Consider the following 19090-nt stretch of genomic DNA (forward strand, 5'->3'; position numbering starts at 1 on the left):
TTAAATATGATAAAAATAATGAATTGATATTGTAAAAATAATAATGATTATAATTTTATAAAAAATGTTATTAGTGATTTATAATTAAAAATCTTGAGACCAATTATTTAATAAATTCATTTTGTTATAAATATATAAATTTACATATCTGCATAGTTGTAATTATAAATTTTGTTTTTATAGGTTTGCAACTATCTTTTATTACTAATAAATTTGATATATTTTATAAATTATTATAAAATTATTATTATTATGGGTCAAATTCCTCCATTGGTGCTACTGACAGCAATTTGGTTAGTAGTTACTGTTGATTTATTTTAGTTTTTATTGTTAATTTATCATCAATATTTTTTTATGACAACAAATTGAAAAACAGGATTCTTAAAATTTATCGTTTCATATTACTCCGAAAAAAATGAACACAACATCTTATCGTCATAATCCTCGTGTAAATTAAGAATTCTTACCGTAAGAAACAAACCTGACCCATACACCAATACAATGCACTTCCCAATTCAACTTTGCTACTTATATTCGTATAGTAGTAGAGTAGTATTATATATTTCAACTTTGCTACTTATATTAGTATAGTAGTATTATATATTTTTCTTTTTAGCTTATGACGTATCAGCTAGCTAAAAATATATCCTGCTTTCATTTTCATGAATTACTCAAATATTATTTAAAGCCCATCAAATTAATATAATTTTTATAAATAATAATAATAATAATTTTACTTAAATTAAGATGAAAATTCAATTTTAAATTTTACTCACTAATTAAGAATACTATTAAATTGGAGAAAAAAAAAAGAATACACTTAAAACCGCATTTTAAAATAAATACATTTAAAACTGTAATTAAGAGAAATAAACCAATTTATATATCCAACATCAGTCAACGTATTTGTGGTTGTTGACTTTCTTTGACAGCTGTCGCTGAAAACATGTTTTTAGCTGTCCCACTTAGACCCGGCTGTCCAGTTGTCTTCCGTGTCTTTTACTGCTATCTGTTCTTTTCAATTCTATTTTAATTGTTCAAGAGTGACTCGCATTCAACACACGTGGCGCGGTCGAAAATTTAGAAAACTTTTATGCATCCACAAGATGTAAAAAAAAAATACAGGTTGGCAATGGCATGGGTCAAAAACATATTCAAAATGGTTTTAACATCCAAATTCTAAACTGACCAAATAAAAAAAACTAAATTAGAAAAAATTGTTAGTCAAATGGAAATTCGCGAGTTAACCTCCAAAGAACATACATTGGAAAGCCAGTCCACCAAAATCTTGTTGCAAATATGCCTCTAGAACATGGCAATCCAGAAGACCAGTTTGACGTAAATCCAGGGGCAGCATTAAGCAAAAGAATGATGGGAGAGGAATTACCAAACCTTGAGATAGTCTCTGTTCTAAGTCTTTGAGGTTTAGGTAGTTGGATGTCTGGATCACCTTCAGTTCATTGTTTAAGAGCATAAACGTAGTCATTATCTTCTACATTCTTCAACTATTTTTCAAGAGGCCATCTGTTTCAGCATTTCTTCATTCTTATTTTAATCAGCTTTACCACCCCTCCCCCTCTTATTTTCTAGCAATGACACTGGTATTTGTTCTGGAATAGTCAATCATCTTGAAAAACATATGGTCTCTAACTAATCAACACATTAAAAAATTTCAGCACTTGTAATATAACTAGCAATAAAACAAATCCTGCAAAAATATGAGGTAAAGATTTGTGTCGGCGGAATTCAAAGTAAACTCACCAATAAGTATTCAATATGTTAGAATTAAATCTTTATTTTTCAGAAAGTGATGGTAAAAAAAAATACAAAGAAAAATTGATTAAATAACAAACACGACAATGAACTCTTAAACTAATGAACCTTTAATTATAAGTATAATTAAAACAACTAAATTATATGTACAAAAAACTCAAAATACACTTAATATTCTTACATATAAAGGGATAATCAATATTATAATAGTAATTAGATTTCACAAAAGTTAACAATCTCATTATGAGATTAATTCATCATCAACTGTCTTCAACTCCAGCAGTCACAACTTTTCAATCAGCAACAAAGAAGTAAAAATAAAATTGTGCACAACTTCAATTTCTCAATGGTCACAACCTTTGTTGGTATATCAACTGAATTCTGATTCCCTTGAATCTTCTCAAGTACTAAGAGTCTATCTTCTATAGCTGATCTTATGAAATAGTATCCAACACGTATATGTATTGTCCTAACATGTCCAAATGAATAACACTCTTAACTGTACCAACGCAATACACACCTTTAATACTTGTGACTCAATTCTTTTAAGAAGGATTGCAATCACATCATCTCTTTGCTAAACTGCAACTATTTCCAAAGTCAATCCACGAATTTGCTTTACACGAAGAATTAAACTCTCACAACTTAACACAACAAACTTTAAAAAGCCTCCATGCAAATACAAAATACCAACATGTTTTAAGACCTAAGGGCTTAGAGTAAGACTAAGACCAGTTTTGTTAGAAAAAGTTTCCTTTAGAAGCCATCGAAATTCTTGCACAAAGAAACATTAAATTCCTCAAGTTCCTAATTCATATTTATTTCTATCCATCCATCCATCCAGATCTAGGCTAGGCTCCTGTCAAACTTGGGAGGCAATGGCAATTAGGAAACTAAAAGAAAATGACAGCTTAAGAATTTTTACTTTTTCTTTGATAGCCAATAGCCACAGCCCACCCATGTCACGTAGGGCAATCATTTCCAGGAAATAAGCAGATACGAGGCAACTATGTGGTCACTATTTAAGTCATGTAACCTATGTAATACTGATGAAACACAAGCAAAATTTTATCGGCCTCATTGCCTCATTTCCCAGTACAAGTTCACGCTGCATCAAAACACAGCAAAATTCACACTCCAAGAATAAAACATATAGGCAATCACTTCTGCTACCTAGTCAGGCGATTACAATTGACAAACATAAAAAGACTAGAGAGAATCTTAAATAAATAAACCTTTTAACAGGTCAGTCAATCAGGCAATGACCATTCATGAACTTAATTATCTTAACATTAAATGCTAGTCATGAATCAATAAACTCTCTTATGTGTATGCCAATGGAATCGTAGAAACCATGTTACTTGACACCCTTCTTCACACGGCAATTTGGTATAAATTAGAACCACTCTGCCGCCTCATTAGATTCTAGAGGCCAGGGTAACCTATAATGTCAGGGTGGTGGACTACATAATGTCCATTAGAAAAGTTGCAATATAAACAGTGTTGTCAAGGACTCAAAGGTGCAAGACACATTCTAGATGCTAAAACCCTTGTATTGCCTCAGGCGCAAGAAGCAAAAAAAAGCACTCACCTAAGTGAAATAAGGTGCATTATTTGTGTGTGTGTTTTGTATGTGTGTCTATGTGTAAATAAAAAATAAGCTTAAGATATATAATTCTGATAATAATCTCTAAAGAGCACTAGTTTATCCTACAAAACAAGCAAAATTTCTCAAGTTTGTCCATCTTTGCTTTTGCTTTCTCAAGTTTCTTTTGCAAATGAGCTTCACGTCTATTAGGATCACGACAGCTCTACATCAGTTGCTAGATAAAAAGGTCCTAATCCAATCAAGTCAATGGAAGCATAAACAAACAATTATTAAACCACACAAAAAATAACAATTTAATGTAGTTAAGCCCAACTGGCCTACATCTATAGATGAGAAAAAAGAACCATTAGTTGTGAAAAAAGAACCATTAGTTGTAAAAAATTACAAACATACAATCTCAATCAACACCCGAGAATTAATACCCATAAACCCTTTCACTCTCCTCTAGTCTTATAGAGTAATTTTAACCTAAACAAACACATATTCATATGCACTCATGCATCATATCTATATGAACCATCTCATTATCTTTTAGTCCACTCAAACAACCACACCAATAAAAACGTCAGTTTCCTATAATCTTAGGGGAAAGTTTCTAACATTTTTTCTCATACCTAATTCTGTAAAAACTTCACCTATTTATAATTATACTAACTTATCTATCAAGAATCTTTTTCTTCTTAAATTTTTTTTTTTGCAAGTCTTTTTATCCATCAAATAACATCTAACCAATTTCAAATAGATCTCTTATAAAATTTAAGTCACTATTTCTAACCACCTCTACCAAAAAGATTGTACTTGGCCGTTAGTTCTTTCTAACTCCTGTTGAAGTTCGACTATTGTCAAAGATTAAAGTGCACAAGTAAATATGATAGATTGCAACCATCAATAATTTTTGAAAATTGAAACGGAAAAGGCAATTACAGCAATTTTAACTTATTAAGTATAAAAAAAAAAATAGTGCTCCAATATCAAAATGAGGCAGAACATCAGGAGAAAAACAATACCACTAAAAATCTTGTTTCATTTGCTTATCCTTTGAATTTAGAATAGATACCGTGCTAAAACCTTGCATTTTTTTTCTTCAACTACCAGTCTACTACCATCCGATAATCTAATACATATTTGAGCATTTGAGATGGATAAGATATGATAATGTTATCCTCCAATATGAGGAAAAATTAAAGTTGTCCAGGTCAGGAGTGAATACAAGCTCAAACGGCAATAGCCAACTGAGCATCAATGATGTGCAGTATTAACTTCCAAAGGGTATTGATAAATCCTAACACTTAAGCACCCAGCAAAAATTAGATGGACCTGTAAAATTCATCAAATCTAGAACACTCAGCTAGATTCGAACAAGGTAAGTATATAGACTATTCAAATGCAGGTGAAAAACTTACTTTTATAACTGGCCAATGACCGAATCAGATTATCAATTGTATCTTGGCTGTAGGCTTCATTACTCAGTGAGGCAAGATTTAAATCCCATCTTGCTCCAGGTCCAAATCAGACTCCCTGGCTTAAACTATACAAACAAGAAACAAATATCACTAATTAGGTCCGAAGTAACAAAAAGAATACCTTGCACTCGCAGTTTGAGTATAGCAAGTTCCTAGGCTAGTGCTATATTCCTTGTTCCTGCCTTGAACATTCCGAATTCGATTTACTAAGCTCTTAGATTACAATTGCACAAAAAAATGTTATTCAAATTTAATTTAACTGGTTTTTAAAAGAAAATAATTTTCCAATGGTATACATGATAGTCACCTTAGATTTAGAATTGAGCTTCTGTTGAAAGAATGCTTTTTCTCTTAAGTCTTCATTTTTCAATGCCATTTTCTTCTCTATCTTTCCCTCGCAAAGATACAGCTGAAACTTCAAAATGCAGAGGATTTGAGAAATCGAAGTTTTCAATTTAAATTATCACATTTTTTTTTGTTTTTCTTAAGAAAAAAAATGGAACCAAAATTTACCTCCTCGTTGGTCTCATTGTGTTTGCGTAGCAATCCCTTCACTTCGCCCGTAATGCCTCCGTATCTTCTTCCCGACCGATCAACTTTTGTGAGCTCAACGAATCGGATTGATCTCCGACTGATTGAAAATAAAGACGAGTCGCATTGTGACCTACACAATTCTGCTCACACACAGGACAATTGTATTTCTTCGTAGAATTCGAACAGTGCTCGAACCACTGTTGCAAACTACAGGTTCCAAAATAAAACGCCGTTTTAATATTATTTGTTGGAATATTAATTAATAAACCGATGTGTATATACTGACCAGAGCTCGTGGAAGACGTGGCCGCAATTGGAGATAGACAGGAGATCTTCGTAGCAGATGGAGCATATCGTTTTGGAAAAGGAGTTATCGCCGATCATTTCTCCGGTTTCTTTCTCCTACTGCGTCGTTGCCCTCCGTTTTTTTTTTTTTTTCTAATTAACTCTTCGGTTTCTGGCTTCTTTTTTTCGGGAAGACGGAGCGGGATTTGAAAAACGAATTTGTAGAGGCGCCACGATGGCGGGAAAGGGAGGGAAATTAATCATCGCACGTGCGGCACGTACAAGGTTTTTTATCTTCGCTAAAAAGACGAAAACTACTACTAAATAATAAACATCAGATTTTGGATTGGATTAGATGAACGGGAACACAAAAATTACCTCCATTAATTTAAAACGTGTAAGAATTTGATTGAATTTTATTTTTTAAATTTGATAATTTATATATTTATATCATATAAAATATTAAAATTTATTTATTTTTATCATATTTTATATAAAAATTATATATTATAATTCGTGTCAAAATAAAAATATAAAATATAATTTTTTTGTTTAATTTATATATAATTATTATTCAAATTTTAAATTGTATTATTTTTATATATTTTTTATTTTATAATTATATCATATTAATGAATCATATTTTAAATTACTATATTTTATTTTTTGAAAATAATTTGTCAATTTAATGTTTAAGCAATAATTTGAAATAAATTAGCAAAAGCTAATGTGAGAAGGAAATATTTTTAAAAGAGAAAGAAGGCGAAAATGAATGAGATTACCCGGAATTGATGAAATTACCTGGGTTTGTAAAGCCAACTACATTCGCTTTCGCAAGAACAACACAACAAACTCCAATCGCTTTCGTTTTCAAAATGAAAAATCAAAGGGAAACAAAATCTGAAATCGTTGGGTTGGGCTTTATTTTTCTCCAGATCCACCACCTTCACCTTCACCCTTCTCTTCGCGACAGTTTTATCCTGTATGGGCCATAGGATGTTTACAAAATCGAGATGAGAGCTAATTCTATCGTGACCGTGCGTTTTGTTGACTTCTAAAGTCTAACCCTCCTAAAATGCTATGAATTTGTAACGTCACTTCATAGTTATTATTACATCATATTTTCGAAAAGCAAATATATATATATATATTCATTTTTTTTATTTTTTAATATATCTTTAAATCCTTTTACTCTATTACTTATCAAATTGAAAAAAAAATTACCCATATAAATTTATTTAAATTCATAATTTTTAAATATTAATTTTAATTATATGCATTTGATTCAAAAAATAATTTTTATATATTCACTAAAAAAGGTAAAAAAATTTGTACCCGAAAGGTTTCAACCCGACCCGATTTTTTAAGGTAGATTTTTTTTTTTTGAAAATCGGATATCAAGTCGGAATCAGATCGGGTAACATGAGAAAAAAGTCAGGGTCGGATCGGTGTCAAGTTTTAGGCAAATCCGACCCAATATATATATAAAATAATTTTTTAATTATTTATTTAATTTTATAATTATGTATATATATTTATATATATTTAATTTTATATTATATTTAAAATAATATTTTATTAATTTCGGATCGGATCGAATATAATTTTATAAAATGATGGATCGGGTCGGGGTCGGGGTCGGATATAAAAAATAACAAAAAAATTATCGAATCGGATTCAAATTTTAAATGTTTAAAGTAAGATCGAGTTCGGAACGAACAAAAACTCGTCTCGACCCGACCCGTTACCATCCTAATATTCACTCATTTTCCTTTTAAAAGAACTGGCATTTTATTTTTTGTGGTCCTAGTAGGCCCCCAAAATGAAGAGAAAAATAAGAAGATGATTTCGTTGAATATGACAATGAATTTACTAACTTTGTTACATGTACTTTGGACCTCTTTTAAGAAGTTGCTTCCAATATTAAAGAAAAAAAATGGCTCAAAAGAATAATAAAAAGGTTAGATAACAGTAAGCTGCCATTAAGTGCAAATATCAGCGTTTTTCATATGATGTTGTCCAATGTGGACTTACAAAAAAGGCTTGAATATCTACCCTAACGATGAGGCACGCACCAATGGAAATGAAGTCGAAAATACTGAAAAAGAATACCAGATCCCCTTGCCTTTCCTACCCCCCATGTTCATGAATCACAAATGAAATGAGGGTATTTTATTTGATTAAAAGCGAATAGCTTTAAACCACTGATTGTAACACCTGGCCAATTTGCCATTTCTTCCTAATTGTGGTGGTGTGCCCTCTATTTTCTCTAGTGTGGCACGTCCCCCTCCCGCTATAAACCAACCAGCATTGCCTTTTAAACAAGAAATCCCTACTTATTCGGGTCCGTTGGTGAAAACACGGTGCCTTTCGGCTAACCTCTGTGAACTCTCCTTTAGGAAATTATCAACAAACTTCTCGTCGGAAAGCATTGAAGCAAGCAAATATTGAGTTTGCGAGGAGACTAACCCGAAACTTGACATCTTGCGGGCACAATTCACATAATTGAATGAGTAAACAATGCCAACCTGAAAACCAGGAAATCCCATGTCCTTGGACAAGCTGTAAACAATGTGAATGAGACTGTGCAATCTGCCTAAAGAATTTTAGCATAAACTCCTATTATGTGACTCTGCATAAAGAAAATTTCCTATAAAAACAAATGTTTTATTATAAAGTATTTACTTGATTGATGTCCAAATGTTTTTATATTGAACACAGAAAACGATGGGACTGCTTAATATATTTGTATGGTTTTGAACTTTGGTTTAGATTGTTTTGTTGTCTCTTGTTATAATCTCTCTTTTGCCAATGACTTGTACATCCTGATGCCAACAATTTTCTTCCTGCAGACAGTGATTTGTTTTTAACTTTGAGATTTGCATCTATACGAAAGCATATTAAAATGATTGAGTTTATGGAGAAAACAATTTGTCCTGCCATATTATTCTTCTTTTGAGCTGGCCTTGGAAAAGGAATGATTTTTCCTTTTGATTAACTTGTTTTTTGCTTTGCAAATTTAATAGGAATTAATTCCATTGCCATGGATATGAAGGTAAAGCAATTGACGGTGATTGGAACGGTTGATTCTATAAAGGTGGCGAGCAAATTACGCAAGTACTGGCCAACTGACATAGTATCAGTAGGGCCAACTAAGAAGCCAGAGAAGGAGGAGCCAAAGAAGGAAGAACCCAAGAAAGAGGTGGAACAAAAGAAAGAAGAGTAGAAGAAAGAAGAGCCTAAGAAGGAAGAGGAGCAGAAGAAAGAAGAGGAGAAAAAGCCACTGCCACGGCCAGACCCTGTTTTGGAGCTTGTCAGGGCCTGCAAAGCATACAATCCTCACATGACCACTTATTACTATGTTCAAAGCATGGAAGAGAATCCAAATGCTTGTGTTATTTGTTGATTAGGCTTTGGAAAAATGGTGAGGGAAACATAGCTTTCTCAAATTGTTGATGGATTTGAATGTCATCAATGAGAATATGAGGTAAACCAAAGAAGAGAACTTCTTTGTATATAGATGGTGATGATGCCTCATTAACCCTGTTTTTTCATGTATAAGTAATGTACTCTTTAGAGACTAGAGTGAATAAACGAAATTTTGGAATTTGTTTTGAACCCATCAACCATTGTCCATGAATGTATACAATTTATACTAGTAACTAGTCTTATCATCTATTCTACTGCTAACTGTGCCCCTCTTGAATCTTCCTCTTGCCCTCCACACCAAGCCAACCACAGCCACCGACCCAACAAAAACATAAAGCAAAATAAAAATTCTACCTTAGAATTTTAATATCTTTGAATATTAATGCAATGCCACTCAATCGGTCAATTGATCTTATTCTTTTAGGGTACTTTTGCTTGCTACAGTTGTTGGGGAGGGAGGGAGGGAGGGAGGGAGGGAAAGGCAGCTAAAAAGCAAAAAAGTTAGCTCACATGTTTGACAACTCCAGTTCCATGGTGGGTCACAGTGAAATTCTTATTTGGAGATTTCCTGCCTTTCTGCATGTTACTATATGTTGTACATGTCCTGTGTATTCGTAGATTTGTGGGTCTTTACTAACCTATCTCAAAATCTCTTAAGTGAAACTGAATGGAAACAATGTATTTGTCGGTATATTCAACAATTCATTATTCTTTTGCTTCTCTGTCTGTCTCTCTCTCTCTCCCTTCTCCAGAGTTTAGCCATTGTTAGCTGGAAAGCAGAGGTTTTATAGCTGATTTACCCTCATGTAATTATCTGTATGGAGCAGCATACTTCTCATCATTCTTTTCATAAAAAAACTATTTCCTTTTTGAATCTACAAGCTTTGAATTTCCTGTACTTCCATCACTTTATTTGTCATCTAGTAACCCACCATAATCCGATTCAAATTATATTAATCAACTCTTTGAATAGATTAATGTTGCAGGAACAAGAATAAATTCACAGATAACTGTTTTAATGCAACATTCCACATGAACACCACGCCATGGTCTTGTACGATTCATGTATTAAAGTTGAAAATGGATGTGACCCACGAAGATGTTTCCATAATTTTATTCTTTCTTTCTGATAAATCTTAGGTGGCTCCCCTTACGCATGTGCATTTGGTCTTCTTTTCACAATCCTTTTATTTAACAGTGTTTCTTAACCATTGTTTGATATGAAATTCAAGGGGGGTAAAGAAGAATGATTCGAGGCAACCAATGCTAAAGCAACTCAAATTTTCAGCAAATGCAAAACAGTGCTGAGGGCTGAAAACTTGTAACCAAAGACAAAATTACTACAAAGAATCCTCAAGAAGATACAGAGAAGATATCGACTGTCTTTTCAAGTTTCTTCACCATTAAAAATTGCTTTACGCCAACTTGTAAATGTCAATCTCTTCAGCTTAATCCATCTTTGTCACATTGCAATCACACTGTTTACTGGCTAAACAACAGAAATTGTGTTTACATTGAACCAATAACTTTTATCCAATTTTAACCAATAATACATGTTCAATCCACTTATTTGAACCGTACATGAAAAATGTGCTGGAACTTTTGGAAATTTTCATTCTTGAAATTTTATTTCTGTGCATGTAAAGGATTCTAGTAAGTACATCAAAATTGAATGACATTCATATAACGTTTTTTTTCTGTAGTTCTCATTTTTCAAAGTTTCCTTATTTCAAAAACAGTACTTGAAGTTGTTGATTCACTAATAAAATATGAATACTTTTAAATGCGCAATTTATTTTTATCAAAACGTACAAAAAATTAATTAAATATTAAAATTTTAATTTTAATAATAAAAAATTAAAACCTAACAACTTCAAATAAAAAAAAAATTTTAGCACTTTATCTAATGTTGTCATGTTTTGAAAAGTACAAATTATCCACCAAGGTTTAACATTGTATTGAAATTAAGACTCCGTTTATTTTATGAAAAATAATTTTTGAAAAGTAATTTTTACATTTTTAAGTGTTTATTTGGTGAAAAATTAATTGGTCACCCAAAAATAATTTTCTAGTCAATGAAAAATAAAATTATTTTTTTAAATTATTTTATGAATTTGAAAAAATATATATATTTTTTGAAAAAATTGTTTATTAGTAAAATTATTTATCAATACTTTTAGCATAATTTTACTTATAAATAATATTATATTAATAAATATTATACTAATATATTAATTTTAATAAATAATATATTAATATATTAATAAATAATATAAAAATAATGAATAGTTTTATTTTCAGTATTTTTTATATTAACATAATATTTTAATATTAAATATTATTATTAAAATATAATTATTTTTTAATTTTAATAATAAATAATTTAATATAATTTAATAATAAATATATTTTTATATATTAATAATTATATTAATATTATGTGAAAAAAAAACAAAATTTTTAAAAAATAACTAAATAACAAAAAACATTTTTCATTAACTAATTCAAACAATAAAATTTTTTTAATTCAAAAAATATAAATATTTATTAAAAAATATTTTTTGTAAAACAAACGAAATTTAAAAAAATAGGTCCCACGAGATGAGCCGACAGGATGTTAAAAGCCAATAATTATAAAAGGAAAGAAAGGGATGGTTTATCTTATTTGCCAATAAACCACAACATTAGTTTCATTTTTTTTTTTTTTTATTTGCTTTTGATCGGTCATGAATATTTTGCATCCAAGGAACCGAATCGATTAAGTCAAAGATATGATTCAATTAACAAAGTGATAGAATCAGTTTCATTGAAATAAGGAAAAGCGCGTAGTGAGAAAGGTAAGATAATTGGAAAAGATTTATTTTTAATGGAATTGAATTTGCCTTGATTGGCGAGGCAACGCGATCAGCGGTGGATACAGGCCAGCATTGTTGGAGAATAAAAGAGTGCAAACGTGCAAGTCAAAGAAACCAGAGAACATGCATTTGTTTTGTCAATGGTCAAAACCCCCCATGTCAACAGCCGAACAGAACGCATGCGTGCATCCCTTGTTCTCTTTCACCTCGTTTCATTCTCTCTGTCTATCAAATTTTCAATAATCAATGTCACGTTAGCTCTGCTAATAATGTAAATCATAACCCAACTTTTTATTTTTTTTCCTGCAGAAAAAATAATTAAGTGATTAATAAGTAAATTAAATCATTGTATTCCTCGTATCAATACATGGTATTTTGTATTTGTAAGTGTATAAACATTTAAAATTAATTATAATAAAATCTATTCATTTATATATATATATATATATATATATATTCATACAGGGTAGGTTATATCTGGTCGTTAACCTTAGGTGCCTTTTTTATTTTGTTGGAATAACATATAGTCTTAAGTCTACAAGAAAATTAACGACGGGTGATGATGAGATATTAAAAGAATAGAAAGGAACAAAAATTGGTGTCATAGAGATAACTTGAAGGGGCAACCAACTGCAGAATTGGATACAAACATATTGTTACTGGTGGGGGCAGGATGTCTCATCTCATCTGGTAGGAGAAATTACTTCAGCTTTACGTTTCTATACTTTGGTGCACTTCAACCAAACCTACATAAAGTGGATCCAATTTCCATCTGCCACCACAGTTTGGTTGAAAATAGTCACCTGTTTTTACACATTAATAATTGATTTTCATGTTCCGATCCCATATCTTTACGTGTCCTAATTCTAGAGAAAATTTTCATCTATAGCAGCAAAATATCAACCCCACCCCGTTCATCTTGTTTCTTCAAAACTTTTTCATGCAATCAAAAAAAGAGGCAGCACAAATGATTCAAACTACTTCTCTAGCTATTCTTATGTATACCCAATTTGTGTACATTAGCAAATTTCCATACCAAATTCAGAATTTCTTTTATTGTTCACTTATAATATATATAAAAAATTACTGATGAATTTATTAATTTTATCTATAGAAAATGTGTTCAGAAAAAAATGTTGAGATGTTCAAAGAAAATTTGTACTTCAAAATTTTCTATTTTTTAATCTTTGAGGTGGCTATAAATTCTCTACTGGCCCATTTGAACCTGCCTCTAACAAACTTCAAGCAAGACAACAAAGCTTTCATTGTCCAGTAATTTAGTTAGCTTAAGCATATTTTTAAAGATATTCTTTGGAGCAGTATATCTCTTTATGGAGTATTTGGCTTCTAGATTATTGAAAACTTACTCAATTTCATTGAGTCGTTGTGACAAATAGGCATAAAAATGTCCAAGAAAATTGCATATTTTTAGTCATAATGAACATGTCATGATCACATCATGTTCCATGCCATGGTTGTGTTTATCTCAAATGTTTTATATCCACCAAAGCAAATTGAAGGCATGGAGAATGTTATTGTCAATCAAATGATGATGTCATGTTGATTTTTTAACACTTATTTGTCTCAATCTGCAATCCACATAATCTTTAATTAGTGAGTAAAATGGTCATGTTAAACAGAACCCATAAGAATGAAGTCATTGTATTCCTCATATCAGTGCATGGTAATTTGTATTTGTAAGTATATAAACATTTAAAATTAACTATAATAAGATCTATATATATATATATATATATATATATTCATACATGCTAGGTTATATCTGGTCGTTAACCTTAGGTTTACATGTCCTATCTTTACGTGTTCCGATCCCATATCTTTACGTGTCCTAATTCTATACCAAATTTTCATCTACAACAGCAAAATAAATAATGGAGTTTCTTTTGCCAACGTTTAGGTTTCTTTGGTGCAACATCTTCTTCCTTTCCTTGACGCACAAATTTTCCAATTCTATCAAGTGCTATTTCAACAATCTCATCATCCATGTTTGCAAAGCAGACCCTGAACCAGCCAGGTTCCGAGCATTGGAAAGATGAACCTGGTGAAACATTGAGTTTCACTTCATTGACAATCACACGCCACAATTCCATTTCTCCCTCGACAGTTTGTTCTTTAAGGAGTGGTCGCATGTCCATCCAGGAAAACAAACCAGCATTGCCTTTTAAACAAGAAATCCCTACTTGTTCGAGTCCGTCGGTGAAAACACGGTGCCTTTTGGCTAGCCTTTGTGAGCTCTCCTTTAGGAAATTCTCAACAAACTCCTCGTCGGAAAGCATTGAAGCAAGCAAATATTGAGTTTGCGAGGAGACTAACCCGAAACTTGACATCTTGCGGGCACAATGCACAACTACATCATTGAACGAGTAAACAATGCCAACCCGAAAACCAGGAAATCCCATGTCCTTGGACAAGCTGTAAACAATGTGAATGAGATCACGGTTGCAATCCATATCTTGTATAATCTTGGCAACGCTAATGAATCTAGGAGAGCTGAAGACTGAAGCTGCATAGATTTCATCGCAAACAAGGTGGATGTTCTTTTCGTTAATGAAGCTGACTAAGCTCCTCATTGTCTCTCTGTCCAGGGTGGTGCCTAAAGGGTTTGAGGGGTTTGCTATGATCACGCCTTTAACATTGATGTTCAATCTTTGAGCCCTTTCATAGGCTTCTTCCAGGGCTGCTCTTGTTATACGAAAATTGTTTGAGCTATTGCAGTCAACCGGAACTATTTCCAACCCAGTGCGCCATCTTAGGTCCCGGAGAAATCTGCACGGTTTTCAAATAAAAACAAATCAATTAATGACTAAAACTGATATAGGAAAGATATTAGGAAAAGAAGAATATGAACACGGTTCACACGATATTTTTTAAAGGAAACCAATAGGAGAAGAGAATTAAGTTTTTAACACTCTTACTAAAGCTGGAAAGTAGAGAACGTTGAAAATTGTCCAAGGAACTAGTATGAGTATATCATAAAGTTTATATGAATTTTGAGGAATTATTGTCAAAGTAAAGGTCTACATTTTAGAATTTTCTGGAGGTCAAAGATCAATGAAAAAAGTCCAATTTATTAATTTATACATTTAATTTTCATAATAAATGACTAATACTAATAGATGCTATTAATTTTTTTAAATCACGCAATCTCACGGGCTTGACTTTAACTTATTTGAATCAAATTATCAAAGCACGTTTGAATTGTTGTTGTTGTTGACTTTACAAGCCAAATTCTACTGTTGTAGATAAGGGAAATTATGGTCCCCTATCTTACAAACATTCTCTATAGTTGTTCATTAGAATTCAATTAGAGCATTAGGCCTTTTAAATTTTAACAAGCAAAGAAAATAATCATTTTTAGTTAAAATACATGGTTTTGCCTGTCTTTCTACATTTCCAAAATATTTTGCTCATTTACATGACAAAATTACCCTTTCTTTTGTATTCTTGAAACTTGAAATTTAAACATCCCTGACCCACAAAATGCATATCTAGAAGCAAAAGTCCGAGTGAGAGTCTTGTTCTATTTTGTATTGAAAAGTATAGTATTCTATGTTCGTGAAGTCAAAACTCAAATTAATATTAAAAACCAAATGAAAATTATAATTTAAAAAAAATTAAAATGAAAGAAAGAGTACGTACGCTGGGTAATAAGGTGAAGGTACAAGAAAAGCGTCGCCTGGATCGGCCAAGCAAAACATGACCGTCTCGTTAGCTCCTGTGGCTCCGCCGCTCATGACTATACGGTTTGGATCAAATGTGACCATGTTTCCTCCTACCCTTCCCATAAACTTAGCTACAGCCTGAAGAAGAAGAAGAAGAAGAAGAAGGAGTAATAATTGATCAGGGAAAATGTCACCATTATTTGTTCTTCGCTGCGTTAGAGGTTAAATGTTTTGAATATTTTCATACCTCTCTAAACTCTTTCTGGCCGTGATAATCCTGAAAGATGGAAATATCTTTGAACTTATCAACTCCTTCAGCAGTGCAGATGGAGGCCTGGGGGTTTTTCAGAATCCACTTTTTGATCAAATCAAAGCAAAGCTGAGAAGAACAAAGAGTAAGAAGAAAATGGTTAGTTTTCGTGGTAAAGCTAGATCATTGCAGTGAAATTCAGGTGGTTCCCAAATAAAGCAAAGTGGTGAAGGTTGGATAAACCAACCAACCTGATTCTCAGCTAGGCCCATTTGGATGACCCCATCAGGATTCTGAGTGGGGTGAAAAGGGTTGCTGTCATACGCTTTCCACCCTTCAAAATAAGGTGAATTCTCTCCAGGTCGGTCGTTAGTGGCTATCCTAGACAAAAGCTGTTGATTCTTTGTTGCAAACTCCATTTGCTCCTATTATGTTTTGCAATAGTGATGAGGGAATGTGTTATGGGAATCAGAGAAAGGTTTTGGGCTCCATAGCAATGTAATGTGGTGTATATTTATAGACTGAAGCAGGCCGAGAAAGAACAAAAAGGGAAACGAATATTTTTCAAACTTTGGAACCGGCACAGCAAATTAAAGTCAAGCCACGGGACACGAGAGAATTCAAGTGCTGCTTTGGTCAAAGATAAAGCTTAGATAAAATTTTTTTAAGCCAAGTTTGATAATTTTAAAAAAATTATTTAATAAAAATTTTAAATTGATAAATTAATGAAATTTAACATCAATAATATAAAAAAATGAAAAATGTTGTTTATAATTTATATTTGAACAATATGTATTCAACAATAAAAATTTTATCAAAATTTTTATTAAAATTATTTATCTAAAAATATATTAAAATTTTTTATGTTTTGTACATTTAATTAAATCTTTTAATATATCGAATTTAATTTTTAACTAATTTTTATTTAATATTTTTAACATAAAACTTTAGAATTTTTATTTAAAAAATTTTATTTAATTTTTTAGGTCAAATTATGCAATTAGTCTTTATACTTATATGAATTCAAACTTTAGTGCCTATAACAATTTACCAAAATTAGATTCTCATACTAGTTTAATTTAATAATGTTGGTCTATTAAATTAGCTAATGTGATAATTGATCATGTTGACATAGTGTTAACTTTAATGATATGACATTAACTTATTGACATAACAATTGAGATTAATAAAATCGATTGTTAAATTATATAAATAGTTAATATATTCATACGAAATTTAAAATTTAGTCCTTATATTCACATGAAATTTGAAATTTAATCAATTTAATATAAAAAATATTTTAAAATATTTTAGTTCCTTTAATATACTAGTTTTATTATATATAATTAATTATTCAAAATGTCATATTAATTATAATATTATCATTTATATTAATAAAAAATAATTATGTTAAATAAAACAATAAGCTTAATTTTAAAACCAATACACATTAAGTTTAATAAATTACTTTAAATGTATTTAGATTCTAGAACCTATATTTTGATTGTAAAAAATTATTTAAATATGATTTAATTTAAAAGAATAGAAGTATAGTTTTATGGATAATTTTATCCTAGAATGTAATTATAATTATAATTCATTAGATAAATTAATAAAAAATAATAATTTTATTAAAATTAGATAGTGATAGATTCGTATAATATATTGACAAATTTGTAATAGATTTTTACTCAATTTTTTTATAAATTTTTTAATATGGTTACAAATACTACAATTGTAAAAAAAGTGTGATAAAATTAATAATGGATTTATACTTTGTGACAATGCAATAAGAAATAGTAATAGAACTAGTAATAATATTTTAATAGGTAACAAAAAGTTATGATAGATTTAGTGATAATATATGAAAATTGTGATTAAATATTGTGATAAAATTTTTAATATTATGATAGTATATTATGAAAAAATATTGTAACAATTTTTAAAATTTAATGCTTTAAAAAACTAAAAAAATTTTAAAAATTCAAAATATTATGTATTAGAGGGATTAAATTTTAAATTTCATACGAATATAAATATTAAATTTTAAATTTTATATGAATATAAAAATTATTTATATAATTTAATAATTAATTTCATCAAATTTTTAATTATCATGTCAGTAAGTCAATGTCATGTCATTATAATCAACATTACATCAGCATGGTCAATGGTCACGTTAGCTAGTTTAATGAATTTACGTAATTCTGTTATTAATTGGATTAATATTATTAAATTAAACTAATATGAAGATTTAATTTATATAAATTATTATAAGGATTAAAAATCAAATTCATATAAATATAGGGAGTAAATGCAGAATATGACCCATTTTTTATGGATTCGTAATAGCCGGCGTCTGAGTGGTGGTATCATGCTCGTCCAAACGAAATTTTTTATCATGTAATTTTTTCCCTTCTGAACTCACACGGTGAATGTGTCGGAAATTTAGTATGTTTAATTTATTTAAAGAAATAATCGGCCGAGGATCTTCCATTTTGTCTTGTTTGCAATTGCCTTTCCGACAACCGTGACCCCACCCCGTACCGTAACTGCCGCGCTGTGACTTTCACGCTGAGAAGGCAAAAGTTTTGTTGATAGGATTTTTTTTTTTATTTTATTTTATCCAAAACAAGAAGAAAATATCTAAAAGATTATTAATAAAGTTGAAAACTCACCGTGTAAAGTGGCCGTTGATTATTGTATTGGAACGATAACACCTTTGAATGGAAGTTGAAAAACAAACTATATTCGTAAGTTCAAGAAAACAAGAAATTTTTGAATTAAAATATATTTAATCAAAAGTAAAATAATTAAATAAAAAACTTATCTTAATTGGATTTCATCACACGGTGAGATATATTTAGATAATATCTTGTTATACAATTTAAGCTAATTGAATCTCTAATTGAAAATTAAAAATATTATGCCTAAGGATAACAATTGAGTTAATTGGTCATCGGTCAAAACTGGATCAATGCAATTATGCTCTTGAGTCACTTTGCTTATACCCAAGAAAATGGTTTACCCATTCAAATAAAAGCTTGCCTAAAGTCTCACAAACATCCATTAGTATTTAAGATTATTAAATGCAACAAACAGGTACTCACATGCAATGTACTGATTTGAGCTACGGCCCCTAAAAATTTTGAAAATTTGTTATATGTATGTTATTTTTATAATAATTTTGAAATTTTTTGTAATAAAAT

At 30.5% G+C, this 19090-nt stretch overlaps 1 protein-coding gene, 1 long non-coding RNA gene and 1 pseudogene across 2 annotated transcripts; 1 reads left to right on the forward strand and 2 right to left on the reverse strand.

The window, feature by feature from the left end:
• Window positions 1-5168: 5168 nt before the first annotated feature.
• LOC149512084 (uncharacterized) lies at window positions 5169-5687 on the reverse strand. Its single transcript, XR_016332749.1, has 3 exons — window positions 5666-5687; window positions 5359-5586; window positions 5169-5254 (listed from the first exon to the last, which is right to left on the reverse strand). It is a non-coding gene; the product is annotated as an uncharacterized LOC149512084 (long non-coding RNA).
• Window positions 5688-8129: 2442 nt separating this feature from the next.
• LOC111313318 (heavy metal-associated isoprenylated plant protein 39 pseudogene) lies at window positions 8130-9369 on the forward strand (annotated as a pseudogene).
• Window positions 9370-13667: 4298 nt separating this feature from the next.
• Window positions 13668-16378, reverse strand: LOC111313319 (1-aminocyclopropane-1-carboxylate synthase 1-like). The gene is made up of 4 exons (XM_022913987.2): window positions 16133-16378; window positions 15879-16010; window positions 15609-15769; window positions 13668-14735 (listed from the first exon to the last, which is right to left on the reverse strand). Exons 1-4 carry the CDS (start codon window positions 16298-16300, stop codon window positions 13817-13819), a joined length of 1380 nt encoding a protein of 459 aa, XP_022769722.2. The 5' UTR covers window positions 16301-16378; the 3' UTR covers window positions 13668-13816.
• Window positions 16379-19090: the final 2712 nt, after the last annotated feature.

The sequence above is a fragment of the Durio zibethinus genome, chromosome 23 (genome assembly GCF_047325235.1).
Source record: "Durio zibethinus cultivar Kanyao isolate XHJ-2024 chromosome 23, ASM4732523v1, whole genome shotgun sequence".
Lineage (NCBI taxonomy): Eukaryota > Viridiplantae > Streptophyta > Magnoliopsida > Malvales > Malvaceae > Durio > Durio zibethinus.